Here is a 23,905-nt window from a genome sequence, read left to right as displayed (position 1 = left end):
GGCCCATGGCTAGGGATGATGGGAGTTGTAGTCCAGTGACATCTGGAGTGGCACAGGTTATTCATCCCTGCTATAGAAAAAAGCAAGCCCTTGGTCTTTCTGTCTATTTGGGGGTGGGAGAAATACCCAGAAGCTTTTGCGCAAGTGTGGGATGAGGGTATGCCTTGTGTTTTCCATCTCTATGTAAGTGTTTGAAGGGGGATGGTTGCAAGCTTTCTCTAAACCGGTTAAAGAGTTATATTGTGGGTGAGAACAAGGCAGTCTCCCCTGAATAATAAGCTCTGAGCGTGATCTCAAAGGGGAGGGGTTCAAAGCAGCCTATCCTTGTAAATGAATAGGACAGCTGGCTTATATAGCGGGGGTGGGTAACCTGTGGTCTTCTGGATGTTCTTGGACTACAGCTCCCATAATCCCTGAGCATTGGCTATGCAGATGGGGGTTGGTGGGGATTGGCAACCCAGCAGCCGCTCAAAGACTACTGGTTCCCCATCCCTGCCATATAGCAAAGAGGTGAAGACAGTTGGAAAAAAAGGCTCACTGTCCCTTCCATTAGAGAGAGAAAGAGAAATCAGGGCACTCCTTTTTTTAAAAAAGGAGTGACAGTGGGGTTCATGTACAGTTAAAAAGGCCGCAAGGTCTCTCTCTCCCGCCTTCGCCTTCCCCAAGTCAGGGAACTGATTCTGCCTTTTCAGTGCCTTGGGCACCTCAGCCTTATGGGCTGCCTCTTTCCATCTTGGATTTTTCTTCAAGGGGAAAGGCCAGTTTGTCCATCTCTCTTTGATTAGGCAACAAAGGTGGATGTTTTCCCTCCTGCCACTTGGTCTCTGCAGTGACTCTGCTTCTTCCCCTGCTCAGCATTTCATGGGGGAATTTGGATTCCTTTCTGGAGTCTCTTGGGAGCAGTGGCAAGTGGGGAAGAGGGGAGTTGCCTGCTCTGCTGCCCCTCTTTCTCAGAATGTGTGACCCCACTGGCAAAAGTGCTAGCCTCATTTATTTAACTCAGCATACATTGGACTCACTTTTCTTCTATCCCTGCAGGAATCTTGTTCCATGGGAACTGTCCTTTATCAAGGGTGCTGGGAATTGTAGCTATGTGAGGGGTAAACTACAGTTTCCAGGATTCTTTGGGGGTGGGTGCTTTAAATATATGGAGTTTACACAGCCTCCTAGCCACGTCTAATGTGAAATCTTATCCCCACCCCCTTTGCCAGCTCTGGTCCCAGTGTTGTATTTTGTCTGTAAAATGCAAATACTCTACCCTGGAGCTGTTGGATTTCAGGGGAGAGTTGGCTTTGGTCTGGTTTCCCTTTCAGCTTAGAGAGAGGAAGGATTCTGAAGGGCAGCGCTGTGTCTGAGCTGCGGGAGGGGAGGGGGAGAGGTGACCTTATCGCCATCATCATCTCCCGTTGCAGCAGTCACATCGCCGTCGCATCGCGTGGACAAGCAGAGGGGAAAGATGGGAGCCTTGTGGCATGTGTGGGAAGGAGGGCTTGGATCTGGGCGCAAGCCCGTCTGGCTGTCCTGTCCTTTGTGGAAATGCTAACAAGGCAAGGCAGGGCACGCTTCTCCCCGGAAATGGAGTTCCTCCCAGCTACCGGGCTGGCTGGCCGTGGTCTGCATATTTCTTCGGCTTAAGCCCAAGGTGGGACATAAGGGTGGGTGGGTTTTAGTTTTTGCTAATCACTGGAGCTGACGCTGGCTGGGAAATGTGAAATTTATTAAGGTGTGTTGCTAAGTTGTGGCAGTGCGTTTGGAAATGTAACCTAAGACGGAGGTAGAGAGGCGCTTTGGCATCTCGGGGGGGGGGGGTAAGACTGCCGTCCGCATTGCAGGTTCATAAGAGATCCAGGAGACTTTCCTGCTTTGGGGGATGTGGAATGCTTGAGCAAAAGGTATTTCTCTCTCCATTCTTAAGTAGCAGTAATTAACCATCTTAATACTGTATTGCTGTTGCTGGCTTTCAAACTGGACTTGCAACAATCCCTCCCGTTTCTTAATTGTTTCTTCTTTTGACTATAAATAAATCATGATTATTCTGAGATTGATTGTGTGAGAGTCTTAGTTTGTAGGGGAACTTGTCTATTTTTGATTAACAGAAATATTTGGTTTTCCTTCCTCATCTAAATTAGTTTAATTTAGCTGACTTTTTGAATCACCTTAGCCAAATTATCTCACTTGCTGATTAAATCAGTTGCATACCCCACCTGTATTTTGTAGAATTTGAAGTCTGAGCACAATCTTTGTTACTATATGTTTTCAACTTAAAAGGTGGGGCAGCCATGTCTGAGGGAGGGGTTGCCTTTGTAAAAGAATAGGTAAAATTAATATATTAGACATTAGCAATAATATTTGGCCATCTTCCTAATAATTTTTGCATCTGCTGTCCAGTTTTAGATTTTATACAAAAAATGCTATAACATATAAATCACTGCTAGTTTGTAAAGTCTGAGTACAAATTTTGATTAGTAATTGATTTTTTTTCCAAGGCCATTGCTTTTTAATTGGTCCAGTTGAGCTCTACCTATGTAAAATAGAAAATTGCTACTGTTAAGAAATAATGAATGGGACACAATCCCTTGTGATTAGATGGGCAGGAACAATGGGCAGCCCCCCCCCACTTCATTCTTGTTAGCTGGCAGGTAATTGGAATCTGTTTACCTCTGAAGACTGTGGAAATGGCATAAAGCTTTAGAATAGCAGAAGAAAGAAAACTTTCTTCTGGGTTTGGTACAGATGACACTTGTAGTCTGTCATTCCTTTTATTTTAGATGATTGAAGTACTCAAAGTTGCTGAAAGTTAAGAAATTGCATTGTGACATTTAACTTTAAAAACTAATTTGTAAGTTAATGCTGGTGCAGCCTACTGTAGTAATTAACTTATTAGTATTTGTTATATAGCCAGTTTTTAATGGTGGAGGACATTACTTGTTTGCTTGCAGTCAGTGATTAACAAAGTGTGTGTGTGTGTGTGCATTTTGTAAGACAAGGGACAAATGGCTCGTTCACCAAGTTTGATGTTCATGGGGGCATTGGACTCTATTGGCTGGAAAAGAGTCTGTCATAATTACTGTGTAGATGATTGTGGTGTCCGCTTTTAATAATTTTCAAAAGAGGTAAAGATTTTTGGAATTATCTGAGGCTAAACTTTGATGACTCGTTCCTTTTGCAGGCATTCCCTCTCTCCCCTTTACTGCAGTCCACAGTTGAAAGCCATCATATTGCAGCAAGACCCCTGCTGTGTCTCACAAGCATCTCCACCTTTTCAGAACTTGGCTGGAATATTTTTCCAACTGAATTCTTTCTCAGGCTGCTTCTGCTACATCAATGGTGCTGCTTGGGTGAGGCTAAGCAAGACAGGTTGCCTTGTCTGTAAATGAGAAGTATCCTTCTCTCTTTGCCCTCAAAGCTGCGCAACCAGAACTTGTTGATTCGGCTGTGCAGATGGTGGTCTGCTAAAGAAACTTTAAAGCATCCTCGATCCCTGCCTGCTTCTTATGTCTTTGTTTCAAAATTAATGTAAAACAAACAACTTAGTAGTGATTATATTTTTATCTGCACAGATAAAAATGGTTCGCACTCATTCTTCTGTGCTCTGCTTGCCTTCGATTCCCATGAACGCAAGCTTTTGTGATTTTAAAATAAGGACTAAGTTTCTAGTCCTGACTGTTGAAGTGGTGAATTTCTAATGCTGAAGAAAGTTGTCCACCTCAGTTGGAGAATAAATTGATTAAGGCAGAGTAATGTAGCCCTGGTGGCTTCATGGGTTTCTCTCTGCTGGGTTGTTGGGTTGCCTGTAGTGGGATCTGGCATTTGCCAAGGCCTTGTCCGCACTATGCTGTCAGCAAGTGGCAGGTTGCCATTCCGCCTTAGCAGCAGAGTGCTTGCCTGCTTTGGGGATATGGATGGAAGTGTAGTGCTTGCATCGTGATGGGAAGAGGTGCGGGGCCAGTGACTTGCTTCTTTGTGAAAAAGGTATGTTGGGCTAGATGGATCCTTGATCTGATGAAGTATAGATTAAGAGGTTTTAAAAATGTAGTGCACAAAGATCTGTTCTGCTTGCATGGCATGACCAGAGTGTGTTTCTGCAAAAGTGTGGAAGAAGCCCTTATGCTGCAGGGAGACAATAACTTTTAAGAGTTGAAAGTGGTATGTTCAGATGTCTGCTGCTGCTTCCATGGTGTACACACTCTGCTCTTTCATTCTCTTGAACAAACAGGTCTTGCAAGACAGAATCAGAATTCAAAATGACCTTAACAGATTGGAGAAATGGGCTCAAGCTAACAAAATGAATTTCAATAGGGACAAATGTAAGGTTCTGCACTTAAGAAGGAAGAACCAGATGCACAAAGATAGGCTGGGGGACACCTGGCTTACTAGCAGTACATGTGAAAAAAATCTAGGGGTCCTTGGTGGACCACAAGCAGAACATGAGCTAATGTTCTTCTAGGCTGCATCAACAGAAGTATTCTGCCTTGGTCAGACCACACCTGGAATACTGTGACCAGTTGTGGACACTGCAATTTAAGAAGGATGTTGAAAAGCTAGGAAGTGTGCAGAGAATGGCAACCAAGATGATCAAGGATCTGGAAACCAAGCCTTTACAAAAAATGCTTGAAGGAGCTGGGTATGTTTAGCCTGGAGAAGAGGAGATTGAGAGGAGAGAGCTGTCTTCAAATGTCTTAAGGGCTGTTACATGTAAGAGGGAGCATGCTTGTTTTCTCCTGCTCTTGAGGGTAGGACTCAAGGCAATGGCTTCAAGTTACAAGAAAGGAGTTTCCGACTAAACATTCGGAAAAACTTTCTGACAGTGAGATCTGTTTGGCAGTGGAGCAGACTCCCATGAGAGATGGCGGACTCTCCTTCCTTGGAGGTTTTTCAGCAGAGGGTGGATGGCCATCTGTCTTGGAGGCTTTAGCTGAGAGTCCTGCATTGCAGGGGGTTGGACTAGATGACCATTGGGGCCTTTCCAACTCTAAGATTGTATAATTCTAAGCTCTTGGGGCGCTGCTAGAATTTGCAAATTGTGGTGATAGGAAAGTGAGTGTGGCTTGCTTACCATGGGCAACTATGGCCCTCTCCTCTCACCTCAGCTTCATGAAAAATGCTGCCCATCTCCAGCCTCTGATAACTACCCACCCAGGAAGGGTGGAAGTATGTTAATTTCAGGGCTTTGAGATTGCAGCCCAAGACGTCCCTAAATTATCCAAGATTCATTGATAGTATACAGAGTGTGTTGCTTCAGTTCTTCCATATCCTCAGCACTAATAGCCACTTTTAGGAAAGTGGTGTTTTTTTAAGATGTCAGCACACACCACTGGGGAGGTGCAGCTGTCCCGTCCCCCGTCCCCAGATTGTGCCTCAGTATCTGTATAAGCATTTGCAGGCTCCACTTGCTACCATTCCCACCCACCCATGTCTGTATTTTAGGAAAAGATAACAGCACTAAAGGCTGCCAGAAGCAACCTCTCTGACACCAGTAACACCCCAAGTTTTGATGTTAGTTGATATGGAGGCAGGATGGAGAGATTCAGCCTTCAGAAGTCCCACAGCCAGACTAGAAGTGTCTTTGTATTTTATATGCATGGGGGCTTCATGTTGCTGCCATCAGCTCAGGGTTACTTTAGGCAGGGAGGGGGATCTCACCTTTCCTTCTTCTGCTGGAGTGCTGAGGATAATCCTACCAGATGCTGCTATGTTTGTTTTTGGAGGGTGGGGAATCCCTCATTAGCACCAGTAAAGGATCCCCTCCTCCCCCCAAAAAACAACACCTAAATACCAACATTACAAGAGGGTTATTCCTCAGGATTGCAGCAGGGGAGGAAAAGGTTAAATTCCCCCCATGCGTGATCCCACTAACTGCCTTCCAAGTTTATGATGATATTTGCATTTTTTTAAAAAACAAAAACCCTGCATATTAAGTGAAAAGATGTATTTAACCTCCCTCTACTAGGATTGTCAGAGCTTCAGAAATGACAGACACATATTTTTTCTGAGTGTAAACAGAATCCTTGCAACAGAACAGCTGCTTCAAACAGTCCCGTCCCCCCAAAAAAAAAATGTCTCACAGTGAGAGCATCCCTCTCATAGAATCTGCAAAGCACCCACTTAACAGTAATTTCTACTGGAGAGGCTGTTTGAAGTGGGCTAAAAATAGACACTTTAAAAAATTCAGCCACTCAGGGCTGCTTGCAAGCATAAGCAGAGGGTGGGGCAGTTTGCCGCATCTCTGAAGCCAGTAGACTACAGCCATCCAAGATTAAATTTTCAGAAGTGTTTTTGCAGATGAGTATAGACTGCTGGGTACCTTTCAGATGTGGTTTTGGTGATAACGTATTTTGAGTGCATATGGATGTATACCTTTTAACTTTTCAGTTTCCAGCTGCTCAGAAGAGACTGCTGTAAATTTGCCATTTTTTGTTCTGCCCAGAAAATTGGGAGAGTAGGGAGGGATAATAGTACCAAACTATGCAGAATGAGGTGGTAGAATTTTGGATTGTGCTACTTTAGGCTTCTTTAGGTGAGGTAGTCTCATTTTTATTAATGTGTTGTTAAAAACATATATTTGCATGCAATTAGTGAAAACTAGCATGTTGAAGAGTCGGCCTTGAAGAGTCGGCCATGCTAAGCCTTTTCCCCAGTGGACTGATTCTAGTTCAGCCTTTGCTACCCTGGTGACACCAGATGGTTTGGACTACAACCCTAGCCAGCACATCCACATTGACTGCATTTACTGCATATACATTTACTTCACGGGTGGTGCTGGGGGTTAAACCACAGAGCCTAGGGCTTGCCGATCAGAAGCTCGGCGGTTCGAATCCCCACGGCGGGGTGAGCTCCCGTTGCTCGGTCCCTGCTCCCGCCAACCTAGCAGTTTGAAAGCACGTCAAAGTGCAAGTACGATATATAAATAGGTACCGCTCCAGCGGGAAGGTAAACGGCATTTCCGTGCGCTGCTCTAGTTCGCCAGAAGCGGCTTAGTCCTGGCCACATGACCTGACAGCTGTACGCCGGCTCCCTCGTCCAGTAAAGCAAAATGAGCGCCGCAACCCCAGAGTTGTCCGCGACTGGACCTGATGGGGTTAACCTTAACCTTTACTTCCTCCCAGTAATTCCATGTACTCTCAGTTTTTTAGAGTGACAACACAGGACAAGCCCCCTGTAGGAAGTGGTTTGCATTTATGCAGGGAGGCGGGTATTGATTAAAAAATCAGACACAAGACCCATTTGCCTTTCAAAGTGGCACAGCTGCAAATTTCACCATGTTCTTCCACATAATCTATAAAATGGTTCTGAGGGAGCATGGGGTGGTAGGAGAAGAGTATGAGACTTGTGGATGCTGATGTGGCCAGCCATGTGTCTTCAGTCTCTTCCCCTCCCATCTCCTGTCTCTGCACACTTTTTTGATGTCTGGCTGCCAGTATGTGAGCCCTGGTGTGCAGCTGACAGCAGGTGGTGGTGATAGGAACCTGAGGTGGTAGATTGACTTTAGATAGAGAAGCCTTCAGAAGTGGATTTCCCTAAGGATTAAAACAAACAAACCACCCACCCCTTGGCAAGTAGAAATATAGCACAACAGAGGGAGAGAGGGAGATGGATTAGAACATTTCTCCCTGATGTACTAGTTTTCCATTTGCAGATGTTTGGGGAGAGCATAGAATGCTCACTGAAGTGGTACAATCCACTCTGTCCCCTCATGATTGTTCTACATCGTTCTGCTTCATGGGCAGACCAACCCTCCCTCCTTCCCACTAGCACTCTGTTGGCTGTTGCACCTCTGTGCATCTATTGTTGCGCAGGGATGAGAGACCTCCAGATGTGGTTGGGCTGCAGCTCCTCATCAGTCCAGGCAGCATGGACAGTTGCTGGGATCTGTAGTCCATCAACATCTGGAGGCCACAGATCCCCCACCTTTGTTGTGAAGGAAACAACATGGCCTGGAGCTTTGGACAGCCCCAACAATTATAAGATGCAAGGCACAAAGCGGCAACAGCCCTTGGGCTCCACCCAGATGAAGTAATTTCATTGCATTAGGTCACATGAAGGTGTTTCTGTTGGCTCTCAGGTATGAGCTATATGTATTAAACTGCACCTACCATTGTTGGCTCAACAACCCAACGCCCTCCAGTTCTAGCTGAACTTCTAGCACCCCTGACTTTTGGCCATGCAGGCTGAATCTGATCAGAGTTGGAGTCAAATAACATGGAAAGGGCCAGTGGTCAGCCACACTTGGCCCTGTGACAATCTTCCCTCCCTGATTTAAAGTAAATTGCATCAGTTTTCCAGAAAGCATCTTGGGGGAAATTAGAAAAGCGTCCCTATTGCTTATCTCTGCTCATTTCCTGAGTGCATTGGGGCGTTCCTCTTGATAGCCTTTGAGACTTTCTCCTCTTAATTGTTCTTCCGTTGCTGCTCCATCAGAGACTTGCCACAGTACCTAAAAATAACTCCACAGTGATATTAAGACCTGAGACATTCAGAGGTCGACTGAAAGGAGACTACAGCATTCTGTCTGGGAGATTGGGATGGTGGTGGGGAATGTACACTTCATAAAACATGTCATATGCCTTTAAAAATAGAAAATGTTTAGAGGCTTTTTATATTCTTCTGAAAAGAACATGAGCTCACTGAGCTTCTTAAAGGGCTGGTTCCATATTTTTCTGGAAACTACCTGTGCCTTTTGGTTGTGAACTCAACCAGTAAGAAGACCAGGTATTACAGTGCTGGCAGAGGACACATTTTTAAGTGTCTGGGTACCAGGATCTAACTGTTAGTTGCTTTGGTGACTAGATGCCTTGGATTTTCATGCTCTACTAATTTTATTTTAAAAACTAAAAACAACTTTATTTGGCATTACCTATGACATATGCCTTTGTTTTGCTGACTGGTCGGAATCATGCCCTTCACCCAGTTGTGGATGGTTGGTGGACTGAGAGGAGGATCTCCCAGGGGAAGAAACTGGTAGAAGAAAGGAAAGCTCCCAGGTGAGAGCTAGCAGGGTGGGGTCCAGCCGTGTGAGACAAGGGGTCAGAGCTGCCTTTGGAAGAGGACTCTGCACTTTCTTCTCTCTCTCTCTCTCTCTCTCTCTCTGTTTAGATTAGTTCCTTTTATCTTACAGTATTATGAAAAAGCTGTAATCAAATTGTGTTAAAAGGAATCATTCCCCCTTCACCCAGTCCTGCTTTAAAAACCAGCATTCCTCCTTTTCATTTATTGCCCTATTTATTCCTGCTCTACTTAGTACTTAACCATGGTTTCCACAAAGCAATTCTGGAGACAGTTCCTGTTCTTGTTTTATTTTTATGATTTTTCCCTTTAGCATGTTTAGTGTTATTGTATTAAGATTTACTGGTGCTGCTGTCCTTTTAAAATCTTAGTAATAAAAGGTATTTTTTAAAAAATAATAAATCTCAGAATCTTTTAAAACATCCTTCTTAGGTGGCACTGAGTTATCAGTGGAATGCTGAAACTGGTGTCACAACTGTGTTTGCATACTTGCATTTTTTAATACCGTATTCTGCGCCCCATAGGACGCACCGGCCCATAGGACACACCTAGGTTTTTTTGGGGGGGAAATAAAGAAAAAAAAAATTTCCCCCCCAGGTGCGGGGCTGGAAGAACCAGGTCGCTGTCCCCCGAGCTTGTGGGGCTGGCGATGGGGAGAAGTGTGCTGAGCCCAGGACTGGGGGCAACTCTGCGCAGCCATCGGGAGCCGGGCGGGACTTCGCGCCCCGTTCCCGATGGCCGCGCAGAGCTGCGCTGAGCCCAGGAGAGGCCTAGGGGTGGTACTTGGACCATGGGCCAAAGGTTCCCCTCCCCTAGTTTAGAGAAATGGTGTGGGGAAGAGGAGAGGAAGAGAGAAAAAGAGATGAAAGCTTTGTTCTTTGTACAGTGTAGAGTTCAAAGTCAGCCTTAGGTTAGACCACTGCCTTTTTTTGCCTTTTTTAGTGTTGGTACTCATAAAAGTGCCGTGGGTGCCAGCACAAAATGGCTGCCATGTGCAGAAAGAAAGAAAAAAGAGGTTCCAGTGAGTTCTGGAAGGCTACTGAACAAGCCTTTTCCAAAGGCCTCCTTTCTCCCTCTAGAACAAGCAGAGGCGTAGCAAGGTCAGGTGGTACCCAGTGCGGAATTTTTTTTGTCCCCCCCCCCATGAGTTGGGAGTGGTGGGTGGGCGACATGGCTCTTGGGCAGCTGGAAGGAGCCCCGCCCACCTGCCACTTCCCTGCCGGTCACCAGGCGACTGACAACACATCAGGGGGCCTGGCCTCCGCCTCCTTTTTCAGACTCTCCAGTGCAGCCAGCAGGTAGAGCCCCTTCATGCTGGGGGGCTGCCCCTTTTTGACTCCCCTGCGCCTGGGAGAGCCCTCCTCCACCCCCCCAAGCCCACCGGGAGCGTGGCCAAGAGGCCGCTCAAACTTTCGGTTCCTAACTTAACAGAGGAAGATTTTCCTCCACCTTCCTGGCCTCTCTTGATTCCTCTGAGCAGCCAATGCCAATGCCCCCTGGTTCAAGGGCTCAATGGTGGGGGGCTGTGTGCATGGAGCAAGGGAGGGTCAGTCGGGCTCCGCGGGGCATCTGCTTCGCTCTTGGCCAGCCTCCAGCGCCCTTCTTCTCCTTCCTCCTCCAGGGCTCAGGATGCCTCACAAGCACCAGGGGGGCAGCCAGATGGGAGAGGATGTGCAGCCCCCGAGAGGGACGCCAGGGGGAGCCCGGGGAGCACACCAAATGTCCCTCCAGAGAGCACCGCCCTCAGACAGAGAACTCCCAAGCCTCCCTCGAGCTGTCAAAACGAAGGGGGGAGGCCGCCGGCAAAGTGGTGCAGCTCCCCCCTTCCCCCGACAACTCAGGGTAGGCTTGAGTGCTGTGGGTGTCACGCCAAATGGCACCCCCCTCAGTGATGACACCCGGGGCGGTCCACCTCCACCGCACCCCCCTTCCTACACCTCTGAGAACAAGGTGGTCCCACCTTTCATACCAAGTAGGCCACAAGAGTACTTTGACATGATGGAACCCCTGGGCTGCACACTGCTTTGTGGGGGGAGTGAGAAAATCCAAATTTTGACACACACACCAGCCCTCATGCTGCCTTCTTAAAACCTGGTAAGCACTTGCCCGGCTTCAGGAAAAAGATCAGAGAGCTCTGACAGGGTAGATGGTCGTTTTGTATAATCCTGATGGTCTCAGTGGAGCTGGACCTGCACAAGTTGTTATTTCCTAAGCAGCTGATAAATTTATAATCCATTTTAGCAGGGGGGTGGGGGTCTTTGCTTGCCAGGAGATACTGTCAAGGTTGTGGTGGTCCATTAGCAAGGTTGTTCTGACTTTTCAGCCAGCAATATCAAGGTGTGACTATGTAGCACTGGAACGGCTGGGGTTTTTAAAAAAAAAAACCTCAGATAAAATGAAATAATTTGGTTTGTTTTTGTTGCAGGTCACTGCTCCAAGAATGCAGTCGCCAAGAGTGCGATGGGGCCGTAGCTCAGTGATAAGAGTGCATGCTTTGCCTGCCATGCTTTTTCTGTCTCTCCAGCTAAAAGGGTCTTACGTATCGGGGCTGAGAGAGAGAGTCCTCAGTGAGGCCCACGAGAGCTGCTGCTAGTAGGATAGATTGCCCAAAAGGTTTCATTTGGCCAAAGGTAGCTTCAGATGTCAGTACATTCAGATTTACGACTGATTCAGACATCGGACACCTCAGGCTGTATCCAATGTAGTGCTAAGTTAAAGTCACTTACTGGTGTAACTTGTTCCTCTGACAAAATGTTTTGTGCCGGCAGAAGATTGCTGGCAACAAGTTTCTGCTAGTGCAGCTGCTGTGTTGGATTCCTCTGTTGTGCAACATTAAGACTTACCCGCCTCCTAGCATAAGCACCCTTGCACTAGCAGACAGAGAACTTTGGCTACAGCCCCTCACGTGGACCACCAACAAAGGCTGGTGCCTGGAGACTCGAATGTCAAATGCTCCGAGTGCTACAGGGTGGAGGCGTGTTTCATTTAATTCATTCACTTGCTCTGTTTGCATGCTGTCTTTTGCCCAAAGAGCTTAAGGCAACATATGTAGTCTCCCACCACTCTGGCCGTCTTTTATCATCACAGCAGTCTTCTGAAAGTGAGTTGGACTGAGAGGCAGTGCCTGGCCAGTGAACTTCATGACCGAGCATTTGTGTGTATGTGTGTAGATGTGACATTTGCCTGTACTTTTAGGTGGCTTCACACTACCATTTGATAAAGTACTTCAGGATAAAGCCAGTTCCTTTAAGCTAATACTGGTTAGCAATGTTTGGTGATGCTTTTCAGCAGTTAATTGTGGTTTAGCTCTAGTATTCCACAAAGGGAGGAAACATATTCCTTTCATAGACCAGCTGCTGGGCAACCAGAGTCACCCCCACCCACCCACCCACCCAGCTGGAAATGTCCCCTTTCACTGCTTTTGGACTCTGGCACTGGACTCTCTTTCGCCTGAGCTGGTAATGCTTCATTGGTAGAGCAGATATTTCACATAGCGGTGAAGGTCGGGAATCTTGGGAATGGCACTCCCTCCCTGGCACACAGACCTCCATGGCAGGAGTAGAGAGGCTGCCTCCTGACTAATCCGAGGCTCTTTTCTGCTTAACCTCTCGTCAGCTCAAGCCAACTCAGGAAGCTGTAGTCCAAGACAGCTGAATGGCGGCAGTTTAGGGAGCGCTGAGGCACACCCAGCAGTGTGGAATGCTTCCGCCTGCACCAGTCCCTCCACCTGCCCTCCACCGGTTGCCAGGCCTTTGGTGTCTCCATAAGTGAGCATCAACACGCCTTGTTTGTTGGGGGGACGACAACAGCAGACTTCCCATGCTCCCATGTGTGCTGCAGCAGCACTCAGTCCTGGGTACAGGAAGCTGCTGTCTGGTCTTGTCCTTGGAAGATCCCTGGAACTGTGTGTCTGCTGTTGTGAAGGTGTTGTCTGCAGCAGCATCTGGCAGTTGCCTCCTTCTCCAGATTCCATGAGTGATTATTTGCTAGTGAGCAGCGAACTTTAACAATTCCAGTTCTTTGCCATCTTAACTTCAGGCTCCCACCTCCTGTCTCCATCAGGTGTCATCAGCAAAGAAACAGTAAATGCAAATGTTTACATAGAGTAACCAGAAGAAGACTTGTTGGTTGAATGTTTCCAGGAGCATTAACTGCTTTGTGCATGCTGGCATATACTGGAAATGCTACAGAGCTAATGGATGGGGCCCCCATTTAGTTTTTGTGTTTTTTGTATTTCAGTGGGAACATGTTTTAAATTAATAATGTGTGACTTGCACAAAACAAAATCTCCCACTTGCCTTGCTTGCTGGTAAGCCTCTCCCCTGCCCCACCCCCACCTGCTTTCAGAGTCCAAAGGGCTTGCTGCGAGATGATTGGCTGGGTGAGTCGTACCATGCCTAGGAAGGGAGCACCATTTCCCCGCTATGTCACCCACTCAGTGGGAATTCAGCAAGCACTTAAGGAATCTGAGATGCAGTAAAGCTTTTAGCTGTGCAGACAAGGCTGGCTCATTGGAGAGAGATAATGTAGCTAAGAAATATTGACAGCGTTAGTGAAGGATGGGCCTTGAGGCCATGAACAAAATGGAATGGGCTGTTTATAAAGGCCCCCCCCCGGGTTTTAGCCAAGGATATGCCGCTTCAAAGCAAGTCAGAGATGGCACTGCTGTGCTCTACACCATGTCTCCATTGCTGCTTTATAATTTTGCTTTTTTGAAGTCTGAATGCATACAGCTTGGGCAAGTTAATGTGTTCTTTGACAGAGACTGCTTGATAGGTTTGGGGAGTTGAGCCTTACGCACAAAACTAAGAGAGACTAGCTCTGAAGCTATAAAAGAAATGGGAAAACAAGGGCTGTCCGTGGGTTCCCATTATTTACCAATACTTTGCAAAATTGCCTGGTCACAGTTTTGTGGTAGCAGTAACCCTCAACCCAACTAGTTAATTGAGGTTGTTCAATTCACAGCCGTGCTTTCGTGATTCTAAGGCAGTTGCAGAAATCAAGAGTCCCACCAGAACACTTTTGAGCTGTGTCTCTCCCTTGCGAAGAGATCTTTACTGGAGACCCTCTCTTGGTTTAGAATTGTTTACAAAACTTAATCCTGATCCAGGATCCTTCTGCTGTAAATTGCAAGAAAGCTCCATTGTTTTGTGGAACAAGCTTCTGCACAAACTTGCTCTTCTATTTCTGCAAGGATGCTCTGTTTTTTGGGGAGATCTCCAACTCCCCCTCTCCTGGCCTTTAATCTGTCAAGGACACCCATGCTACCAGAACTACAAAAGTTAACTCAGACCTTTGAGTTGTCCAAGTGGCTATGTGAAGTCTTTTAAAAAGTGAGGTTCTTCATTCAAGAAAAAGCACTAAAGCAGGCATGTCCAACAGGTAGATCGTGATCTACCGGTAGATCACTGGACATCTGCTGTAGATCACTGGTGGATCATCGGCTCCCCACAAAGAAGCTGAACAACTGTGGCTTCCCTAAATAAAGCTCAACATTTTACCTCCTCCTTGGAAAAACTCAACAACTTTGACCCAAATCCCAAAAAAGGGGGTAGATCACTGCCAGTTTTTAACTGTGTGAGTAGATCACAGTCTCTTGGGAGTTGGCCACCCCTGTGCTAAAGCTTATCATAAGGGAAGGATCCTCAGTGATTGATCACATTGCCAGTAACAGGTCCTGGGTTCAATTCCTGGCATCTTCAGTTAAAATAATCAGATAGCAGGTAATGTGGAATAGCTTTCTCTGCCAGTTACCCTGGAGTGATGCAGCCAGTCAAGAGTAGACCACCCTCAGCAGATAAAGCAGCTTCATGCATGTATCACAGCACACTTTAGACACTGATGAGGCTCCAAAATACCCAACCAAGCTCCAGACCATAGGCTTACTTAGAGTGGACCCATTGAAATCAAAGGACCTCAATTAGTCATGTTCATTGATTTCAGTGGGTCTCTTCTGGGTAGGATGTTTGCTCTTAGTTTTTCATGCAGAAGCGACACACTGTTTGAGGGCTGGTAGTAGTCTGGCACATGTGTTTATAACATCGCAGTATTGGTTTCTGTCTAGACGGGGCTGCTGATCCCAGTAAGGCTTCCTCTTGGGTAAATGTTGTTGTTTAGTCGTTTAGTCATGCCCGACTCTTCGTGACCCCCTGGACCAGAGCACGCCAGGCCCTCCTGTCTTCCACTGCCTCCCGCAGTTTGGTCAAACTCATGCTGGTAGCTTCAAGAACACTGTCCCACCATCTTGTCCTCTTCGTCCCCTTCTCCTTGTGCCCTCCATCTTTCCCAACATCAGGGTCTTTTCCAGGGTGAATAGGAGCTGTGATAAGACAGAGACAGGATTGTCTTTGGTGTCGTTTGCCCTCCTCATGGAAGAAATGAGAGTTTGTGTCTACAAACCAGGCTGCATAGCTTTTGTTTTTATAAAACAAGCATGTCAACTAAGCACCTCTTGTGAGTGAGTGGTAGGCTGGAGGGCAAGTGTCCTCCTACCCGGTTTGAGGGTGGCCCCCATGCCAGTCATTGCTTAGACAAAAGCATCCTGGTTTGTGCCCCCCCCCCCTTGATTGCAAACAGCATCACCTTAAGTTACAAAGAGACTGGTCAATCTCCATAGCTGGTCAATTAAAAAAATCCCGTAACCTATTAGCAATCATGACCTGTTGCTACTAGCTAATGTCTCTAGCATTTTTAACTGAAATGTTTTACCGTCTTTATTTCCACAACCATTCTCTAGCCTAAGAGGTAAGCTAGACCAGACTTCTCCAAGCTGTGACCCTCCAGGTGTCCAGAACTACAGCATGTGCTGGCTGGGGCTGAGAGGAGTTGTAGTTCAGAACATTTAGAGGGCACCAGGTTGGGAAAGGATAGCCTAGGCCTTTGCCTGAAGTCCCAGGCAATATCCACGACAGTGGAGCAGGCCTTCCCCCAGTCTGTGCGTGAAGCTTCATCTCAGCAGAGGCTGCTCCCAAGGTCTTGCTGCTTCTCTCCGGCAGCTGTGGGTTGCAGTAAACTCTGGCCATCAGCCTCAAGTGCCTGGTTCACTGACAGACCACGCAGTAGCCCTTTCCGTTCATCCAGTCCCACTGACTCTAGGTCTCTCAGATTTGGTGTGTGTTCTGTTGTGCCCTGTTAGAGATCACTAGCATAGTGCTGTTCAGATGCTGAACTCCCACCAAACCCAGACAGCATGGCTAGTGGTCAGGAATTACAGAAGTTGTAGTCCAACAACCCCTGGAGGGCCACAAACTCCCCATTCCTGCTCTTGGACCAGAAACAGCTGGAAGCATGAGTGTCTTATCAGCTGCAGCAGCATACCTGCTACAGGTACCGTAAATTTCGCTCTATAACACGCAGAGTTTTTGTCCTAAAAAGTAAGGTGAAATGTCTGTGCGTGTTATTGAGCGAATGTGTGGTCCCTGGAGCTGACTTGCCGGAGCGCAGGGGCAAAATAGGCAAAAATAAGATCGGGCGGGGAGGGTTAAGGAAATGATCTCGTCCGTCCTTCTAATTCTTCCCTAGTCACACTGTGTGCAGGCTCCAGCCCACCACCTCCTCCTCTACGTGCTCTAGGGACCCGCAGGCAGCCAAAAAGCATGCAGGTGGGGGAGAGAGAGAGAGAGAGAGAGAGGGCTGGCTTGGGTGGTGGTGGTGGGAACGACTTTTGCTTTACAATGGTAGGTTTCTCATTTCTTTTCCAAAAGCAGAGAGCCCTGCCCCCAGGCCCCCTCCAAATTACAGCTTCTCCAAGCAATGTACTGCTGGAGGGAGACAGCATGCTTGTTTGGAAGAGAAACCCTGCTTCCCTGCTCGTAAGTAACAGCAGGCTGGATTGCAGAGTGAGACATGGAAATCTCTGGATTTATATGCTGTATATCAAATATCTTAATCTATACTTTCTACACGCGGCTGGTAAATCAGAATCTCCTGAGCCAGGAGGATTGCAGCATCTCTCCTCTCCCCTTCATTAAAAGCCTAATACTCTTCTTTGAAGAAGTATAACGTGAGAATGTTTTTATATATATATATATTTAAAGTTCTTTTCCTCATTGTGCGCTATACACTGATAATTGCTGCCACAATAACAATTGATTGAAAATGGAATTTAGTCTCCCCCCCCCCCATAGAGAGCTGTTCTTCAAACGTTTAGCCTTAATACAGTGGCTGATGTAATACCCTTCTGCTTCACTAGGCATTTTATATAGGGACATTAAAATTGATTTTCTACATCTTGGCAGATGAAAAAAAGTGTGTTACATGCCCTATTGCCCAAAAGTGTGCAAGCACAGAGCAAAGGTTGCAGTGACAGAGGTGGCCAAAAAAGAAATACCGTAAATAAAAAAGAAATCATACTTCGTATATCCTGTCTGGCTTGGGGGAGGGCTTTTGCTTTCCTTCCCTCCCCATTTAAAACGTGGTGACAAAGCACGGATCCACATGGATCCTCAGGATTTTTGCTTTGGGTCACCCCAAATTCACCATCAGATCACATTACATGTCCATGGCTACAGTCTGTACCAAAAAAAAACAACCGCACCCACTGTTGCCTGGGGCTGCAATGGTGCAAAAACGTGGTTACAAAGCATGGATCCACAGGATCTTTGCACTGGGTCACCCCAAATTCACCATCAGATAACATAGCATGTCCATGGCTACAGCCTGCACCAAAAAAATCACGCACCCACTGTTGCCTAGGGTCACAGTGGTGCAAAAACGTGGTTACAAAGCATGGATCCACATGGATCCTCAGGATTTTTGCATTGGGCTACTCCAAACTCACTGTCAGATCACATGTCTGTGGCCACAGCATGAACCACAAAAATCACACATCCACTGTTTCATTTAGAATATTTTTTTTCTTGTTTTCCTCCTCTAAAAACTACGTGCGTGTTATGGTCTGGTGCGTGTTATAGAGCGAAAAATACGGTAGATGTTGACACAAAAAGGTTTCCTGGTGGTAGTGGGTTTCCTTGCCATTCTGAGCTGTTCAGTGCTGCTCAGCTGCAGCCTTTGCTGGCCCTGTGATTGTTTGTTTGCTGTTGGTTTCTAAGATCGTGGCTTATCGGCGGGCTTCCCCGTCTATGAGGGATTACAGTCTCTCTCTAAATGTAGCTCAGGGAGGTGACTGGCAGCTCATACTAAGAAGGAGGCGCACACACTCCTGGGTTTTCTCAGAACTCCACTTCAGTCTGCTAAAGGGATTAGTGCCCTGAAGTCTGTCTGGCACTAATCCTTTTAACATGCTAACTGCAAACAAATGAGCACCTGGTGGTGTCCTCTGCCCCCACCCCCATCATGAGCATGGCTACCCTGAATGCACTGGGGTTTCCACAACTGGAAACATCCACATCCTAGTTGAAAGTGTCCATGCTGCAGAAAGGGAATGGCCTTCTCTGCACATGGGCTCATTTTGGCACAGCTGCATTGATCAAAAGCTCACTTGCTTTGCCCTGGACTTGGAAACTGCAAGGAAAAAGGCCCCTGATTTGGTCTCAAAGTGCTGTGTTTCCTCTCTTCTGCCCTTCACTCAGCAGGTTCACTGGATGTCAGGATGGCGACATCAAACCTGGAGAACCAGCTGCACAGCGCCCAGAAGAACCTGCTCTTCCTCCAGCGGCAACACGCAGACACCCTCAAGGGGCTGCATGCTGAGATTCGGCGACTACAGCAGCACTGCACAGGTAATGTGGCCCAAGCCACCTTTGCTTCCAAGCAGCTTCCCTTTGTTCTGCTCGGGGCGTTTCTGCTCTTGTCCTCTGCTTCTCTCCAATGTCAGTCCCCTCTTCATGCTGTCCCCACATTGCTTCATACTGGAAAGGCCAGTACCTTTTGACAGCAGCATCTGGGGTTTGGGACTTTCTCCCCAAAGAGCTGTGTGTCTACCTCTCTGCTAGCCTTTGGTATGCATCTAAACCTGGCTTCCCAGGGAAGACTCTCAGCTGATTTAGAGTGACCTAAAGAGTTTTGGTAAGACAACTAGTCATATTAGACACACCAAAGTCAATAGACTGAGGTACGTTAACTCCAATGGGTCTGCTCTTGAGTAGGATGGTTCGTTCAATTTTTGTTTTGTTTTGTAGCCCACCTTTTGTGGCGGGGCAGGAATGTTTGACATAAAGATCCTGCTGCAATTGATCACCCAGTTCTGGGAGCCGCAAGACTTTGAATGTTTTGTGAAAATGTTCTGTTTATGAGTTTTGCACATGGGCAAGTTTTCTCCAGCTTTCCTAACTCTGCATGTTTTTCAGATCTGACGTACGAGTTGACTCTCAAAAGCTCAGACTCAACAGGTGAGTGGTCTCAACCATCTTCTATTTAGAGGATGTGGAAAGTGCTGGCAATGACAAGGAGAGAATCTTGAGCACTTTCTAGGCACCTTCTTGGAGTGTTGCATTGAAGTTCAAATGAACACTGTAAGCCAGGAGTTTGTGGAACTTTCTTACACTGAAGCCCTCCTTCCATCAGGGAGAACCAACATCAAGGCTGATCAAGATAAGGAGTGGATGCTGTGGCTGGTGGTGTTCACTCTTGTGACAACTAGCAATGTTGCCTCAGCTTCTGGTTGTGCTAATTCACTTCCCAGCATTTACTTGAATGTCAGTGTTGACAGAAGTGCTCCCATAATCTCCCCAAAACAGGCTGGTTCAAATTGCACCTCCCTCTTCACAGATTTGATTTTCATAGACTCACAGAGTTGGAAATGACCACAAGGGTCATCTAGTCCAACCAACTGCAATGCAGGAATATTTTGCCCAACATGGACTCGAACCCACAACCTTGAGATTAGAAATCTCCCAGGTAGCTTTTTTTTGGGGGGGGGGGAAATGGACTGTATAAGCATAGGTTGCCAGCGTTCGAAACTCCCATTATTCCAGGTGCGACAGGGAATTTCATTAGCGCAAGTAGTTTCTGAGCTCTGGGAGCAGTACTGCACCTAAGATTTCAGATTAAAACTGCGGAGTGGAAGGAAAGGAGGACCTTTTTCGGCCTCCCCACTTCTAGCTTCTCTGTGAAGACTGGAGAAGAGACCCTCTTAAGAATATTAGGGGTGTGGGCTGTGCAGTAAATTGCCATACCATTGAATACTGGTATTGAAATAACATTGTGATAAGTATTTCAACAAGGTGTGAACAAAAGGTTGAGACTTGACAGCTTCCCAGGGGGTAGCTCAGCTGGACGGATACTTGACAGATACTTTGCAGGCTTTGTTTGCTCTTTCCCTCCTTCACCAGTATGTTTCTTATTGCTGAGAAATAAGGATAGAAGCCCTCAGCTGCAGCCAGTTTTAACCCCTTGCAAGCACACAAACCAAGTCTTTCAGCAGAACTTTCTGCTCTCAGCCCCAAATCTCTCAAGAACTCAGCTAATTATGCAGAGCCAGCTAACAATTCAGGAGGGACCCCCCCCCCCCATGGCTAGCAATCAGGCAAAGTAAACAGGGAATGTAAACAAAAAACTCAGAAAGCCTTTCTTTCCTTTCTTTCTTTCTTTCTTTCTTTCTTTCTTTCTTTCTTTCTTTCCTCAGTGGAAAAAAGGAAGTGTTTTTATCCCCCGCCCCGTAGCTTTCTTCCATATTTTAAAGGAAGGTTGGTTGGTTGGTTATTTATTTATTTGAGAGGGTACTTCTGTGTCAGGGAAAATGGAGGGGAGAAGATTTAACTGGTTACCTTCTGCTGAAATGGGAGGTTGGGTACTGTGAGAATGGTGTGGAGGGTGTTTGTCGGTAAGCAGGAGTCTTGCCAAATGCAAAGTGGTCCTTTTAAAATGAGATTTAGAAGTAACACAAAACACAAGTGAGAAGATTAAAGATTTCATTCTAAACAGCAAGCAATATATACATACCAAGCAAGCACTTAAACCTGCCACATGGAAGCCCTCAAGAAGCGGTGAAGTGACTCCCCCAGGTAGCCTCGGGTTGCACGACCCCACAGCCGGATCAGTCAGTGCTGGAGCTTCTCTCTAACTCTGCCCCAAACCATTGATTTATAGCTAGCTAGCTAGCCTGTGTGGCTTGCCTGACTGGCTAAGTGCAGATTATTCATTACTAACTATGTGCAGATTATTCATTAGCCATCCACTCCCAATGCCTCACTTTCTCAAAACAATGTCCAACATCAAAGAAGGTACTCATCACCCTCTCTTTCTCCTAATTGATTAGGACATTATAGGCTGTTCTCATGCCATGAAAGAATATCAAAGACAAGGAAGGGGAAAGGAACAGTGGCAGGAAGAGGGCAACCATGTCAAATCACTAACTCCTCAAAAAACAATCCGCCACTGGGGATGTATATTGTGATATATCACGATATTGAAAAACAGTTATTGCTCAGCCCTGGGGCAGGGGAAGCATGGCTTTGTTTTTTGCAGTCTTCAGATGAGTAGACCATGTGAAAAATGAACACAAGTTTTTAGCTGCAGTTCATTCATTTTAGCTTTGTATTCTTGTTATAAAAAAAGTTTGCCTAGATATTCCATTGTGGCGCCCATAACTAGGTTTAAGGTGCCATTTCACTCCTAGCTTTCATATCTCTGTTTCTAACACTGTAGGTTGCATCCATGCTTAAGAACTAATTGCTGTTTTTTTATCTGTGTTTGAGAGTTGTAAATGTGTGGAAGTGATAGGCAAACAGACCCTTCCTAGTCCTACTGACAATTTTAGAGCCCTTTCGTCTTAACCTTTTTATATTTTCTCAAACCTCAAAAAAAATATACTGTCCTCTATACTTTATTTGCCATGCCTCTCCCCAGCCTTGAAGCCTCACTGAATGTTTCTATTTGGCTCCTATACTGTCTTCTGCTGCTGCCTCCTTGCCTTTATCCCTGGGCTGCACGGAGTCACTCTCCATGTGCACACACACTCTTTCTGAGCCCCTATCTCTTTCTTTACACAATCCCCTCTCCTACTTCAAGTATACTCTGGTAATTGGAACTACTGGATTACCCCCTGTTCCCTTCCTGACAGTCTGATGGGATTATAATGCAGACTCTTGGAAAGTTTGTGTCTTGCATGTTTATGGGCCTGTTCTGTCAGATATGCAGATTTTGTAAGCATATCTTGCTGTTTTATGTTTCTCAGTTTGAGAAACGCCAGCATTCTAAAAGCTCTCTGAGATTCTGCTACTAACGTTCAGTGATTCTCATGCCTTGAAGAATTTGGGAGAAGAGCAAACACTTCAGCCACTTCCTTCCCAGAAATGCTTAGCATTTCCTTAGTGTTCCAGTGTTGTGCAGCCGCTTTTGCTCTAGTTTCTTACCTTAATCACCTTTATGGCAGGGAAACATGTTTCTTAGTGAGTTTGCTTGACTGTACATGGTGTAAAACTCTTTGCCTGCCTGCTCTTTCAGAAAGTGGGACTTCAAGAAGTGAAGAACTCAAAAGGAAGTGTGAAGAACTTGAGGCCCAGCTGAAAGTGAAAGAGGCTGAAAACAATGAGCTATTAAAGGAACTGGAGCAAAAGAATGCAATGATAATGGTGCTTGAGAACACCATCAAGGAGAGGGAAAAGAAGTATTTAGAAGAACTGAAAATGAAAAGCCATAAGCTGAACATGCTGTCGAGTGAACTGGAGCAGCGCGCCAGCACGATTGCGTACCTCACCTCACAGTTGCACGCAACCAAGAAGAAGCTCATGAGTTCAAGTGGGACTTCTGACAGCTCTCCATCCGGGAGCCCAGTGCTGTCCAGCTACAAACCAGCCCCTCCCAAAGATAAGCTCCCAGAGACTCCGCGGCGCAGAATGAAGAAAAGCTTGTCCACCCCCCTCAATCCTGAATTTGAAGAGGCCTACAGATTAGGATCGGATAGCCGCAAACTGCTGTTACGGGAGCCGGTTGATGCTATGCCTGATCCCACTCCCTTCTTACTGGCAAGGGAAACTGCCGAGATCCACCTTATCAAAGAGAGGCCTTTAGTCATTCCACCGATTCCTTCGGAACGCACCTCTGCTGAGCCCCACAGCCCAGCCCGGGAGAAGCAGCACAAGGCTCACGTTGGTGTGGCACACCGAATCCACCACGTTGCTTCACCCCAGGCGCAGCCAGAGGTTGAGACACTAGCAGTGGATCAGGTGAATGGGAGCAAAGTGGTCCGAAAACATTCAGGGACAGATAGAACTGTTTAAGCATACTGTCTGGAGGTGACTCTCTTATGCACTGTGATCACAAATAGGGTTAATTGCATCTGCAGTCACTCCCCCCCCCTTCAAATCCCATATGCATGCCAAATTCTTTCCATCACTAGAATAACCTCCTCCAATGGATTCCCCAATATGACTATCTACTTAATGAAACGCTGTGGCCAAACTCAGGTGTCTGCCTGACTGCTTGCTTCCAATGCTCCTTCCTTTATTCTAAGCGCACTTGTGGGCAAATGCCCAGGCAAAACAGTCTGCATTATTAATCAATAGTAATGACGGAGTCTGATAGCCTCCTAATGATAGCCCTGCAGCACTGTGTATTGGCTGCTAATGGTTCAAGCCTTCCATGTATGTATCACTTCGCACAGCCATGACAAATCCTTCTTTTGGGGGAGGGGCAGCGCTGACCACCAGTGTGAGAAGAAAAAGAACAGCTGAGTGACCCCTCCTCCCTCCATCACATGGTCTGGATCACAGTGTTCATATTTTCTGTTACGTTTTTATCTACAGCTACTAAAATCCCAACAAACTCTATTTTATTAACCCTGGCTGATCTTGTTTTGTGTCCTTTGTTCAATATTTGAAATAGTTTTCCACAATTACATCTGGCTGTTTCCTTTTGGGGCAGGGGAAAGAAAGGGGAAACCTACAAACACAATGTAGGTTTTACGGTTTTTGCTTAATAGAGAGAGTAAAGCTGTGCATCTTTTAAACTTTGGAGATGCAATGTACTCCTGCAGGCCAGGCTTTTCCTCCTGCCCGTATGC

The 23,905-nt window shown here is 46.5% G+C and overlaps 1 protein-coding gene across 3 annotated transcripts; it reads left to right on the top strand.

Moving 5' to 3' along the window:
* The first annotated feature begins 1,398 nt into the window (after positions 1-1,398).
* On the top strand, positions 1,399-23,686 carry CCDC92 (coiled-coil domain containing 92). Of its 3 annotated transcripts, none has more exons than XM_082203827.1 (4): positions 1,399-1,642; positions 18,537-18,683; positions 19,251-19,292; positions 22,348-23,686. In XM_082203827.1, the coding sequence occupies exons 2-4, from the start codon at positions 18,554-18,556 to the stop codon at positions 23,121-23,123; spliced, it is 948 nt and encodes a 315-aa protein (XP_082059953.1). In that variant the 5' UTR covers positions 1,399-1,642; positions 18,537-18,553; the 3' UTR covers positions 23,124-23,686. The 3 variants fall into 3 exon arrangements, with proteins under 3 accessions (XP_082059953.1, XP_082059952.1, XP_082059954.1); XM_082203826.1 differs by having other exon boundaries at positions 18,534-18,683; XM_082203828.1 differs by lacking the exon at positions 1,399-1,642 and adding an exon at positions 1,872-1,892.
* Positions 23,687-23,905: the final 219 nt, after the last annotated feature.

This window comes from Podarcis vaucheri (genome assembly GCF_965113315.1).
Source record: "Podarcis vaucheri genome assembly, chromosome: 16".
Classification (NCBI taxonomy): Eukaryota; Metazoa; Chordata; class Lepidosauria; order Squamata; family Lacertidae; genus Podarcis; species Podarcis vaucheri.
Note: the sequence above shows the minus strand (reverse complement) of the source record. Positions and strands in the feature narration are given on the sequence as shown.

Excerpts from the sequence above, each read along its gene's own strand:
- CCDC92 (XM_082203827.1), top strand. The coding sequence starts at position 18,554 with ATGGCGACATCAAACCTGGAGAACCAGCTGCACAGCGCCCAGAAGAAC. Across the intron at positions 18,684-19,250 it reads ACTACAGCAGCACTGCACAG|ATCTGACGTACGAGTTGACT; the intron begins GTAATGTGGCCC and ends CATGTTTTTCAG. Across the intron at positions 19,293-22,347 it reads CAAAAGCTCAGACTCAACAG|AAAGTGGGACTTCAAGAAGT; the intron begins GTGAGTGGTCTC and ends CTGCTCTTTCAG.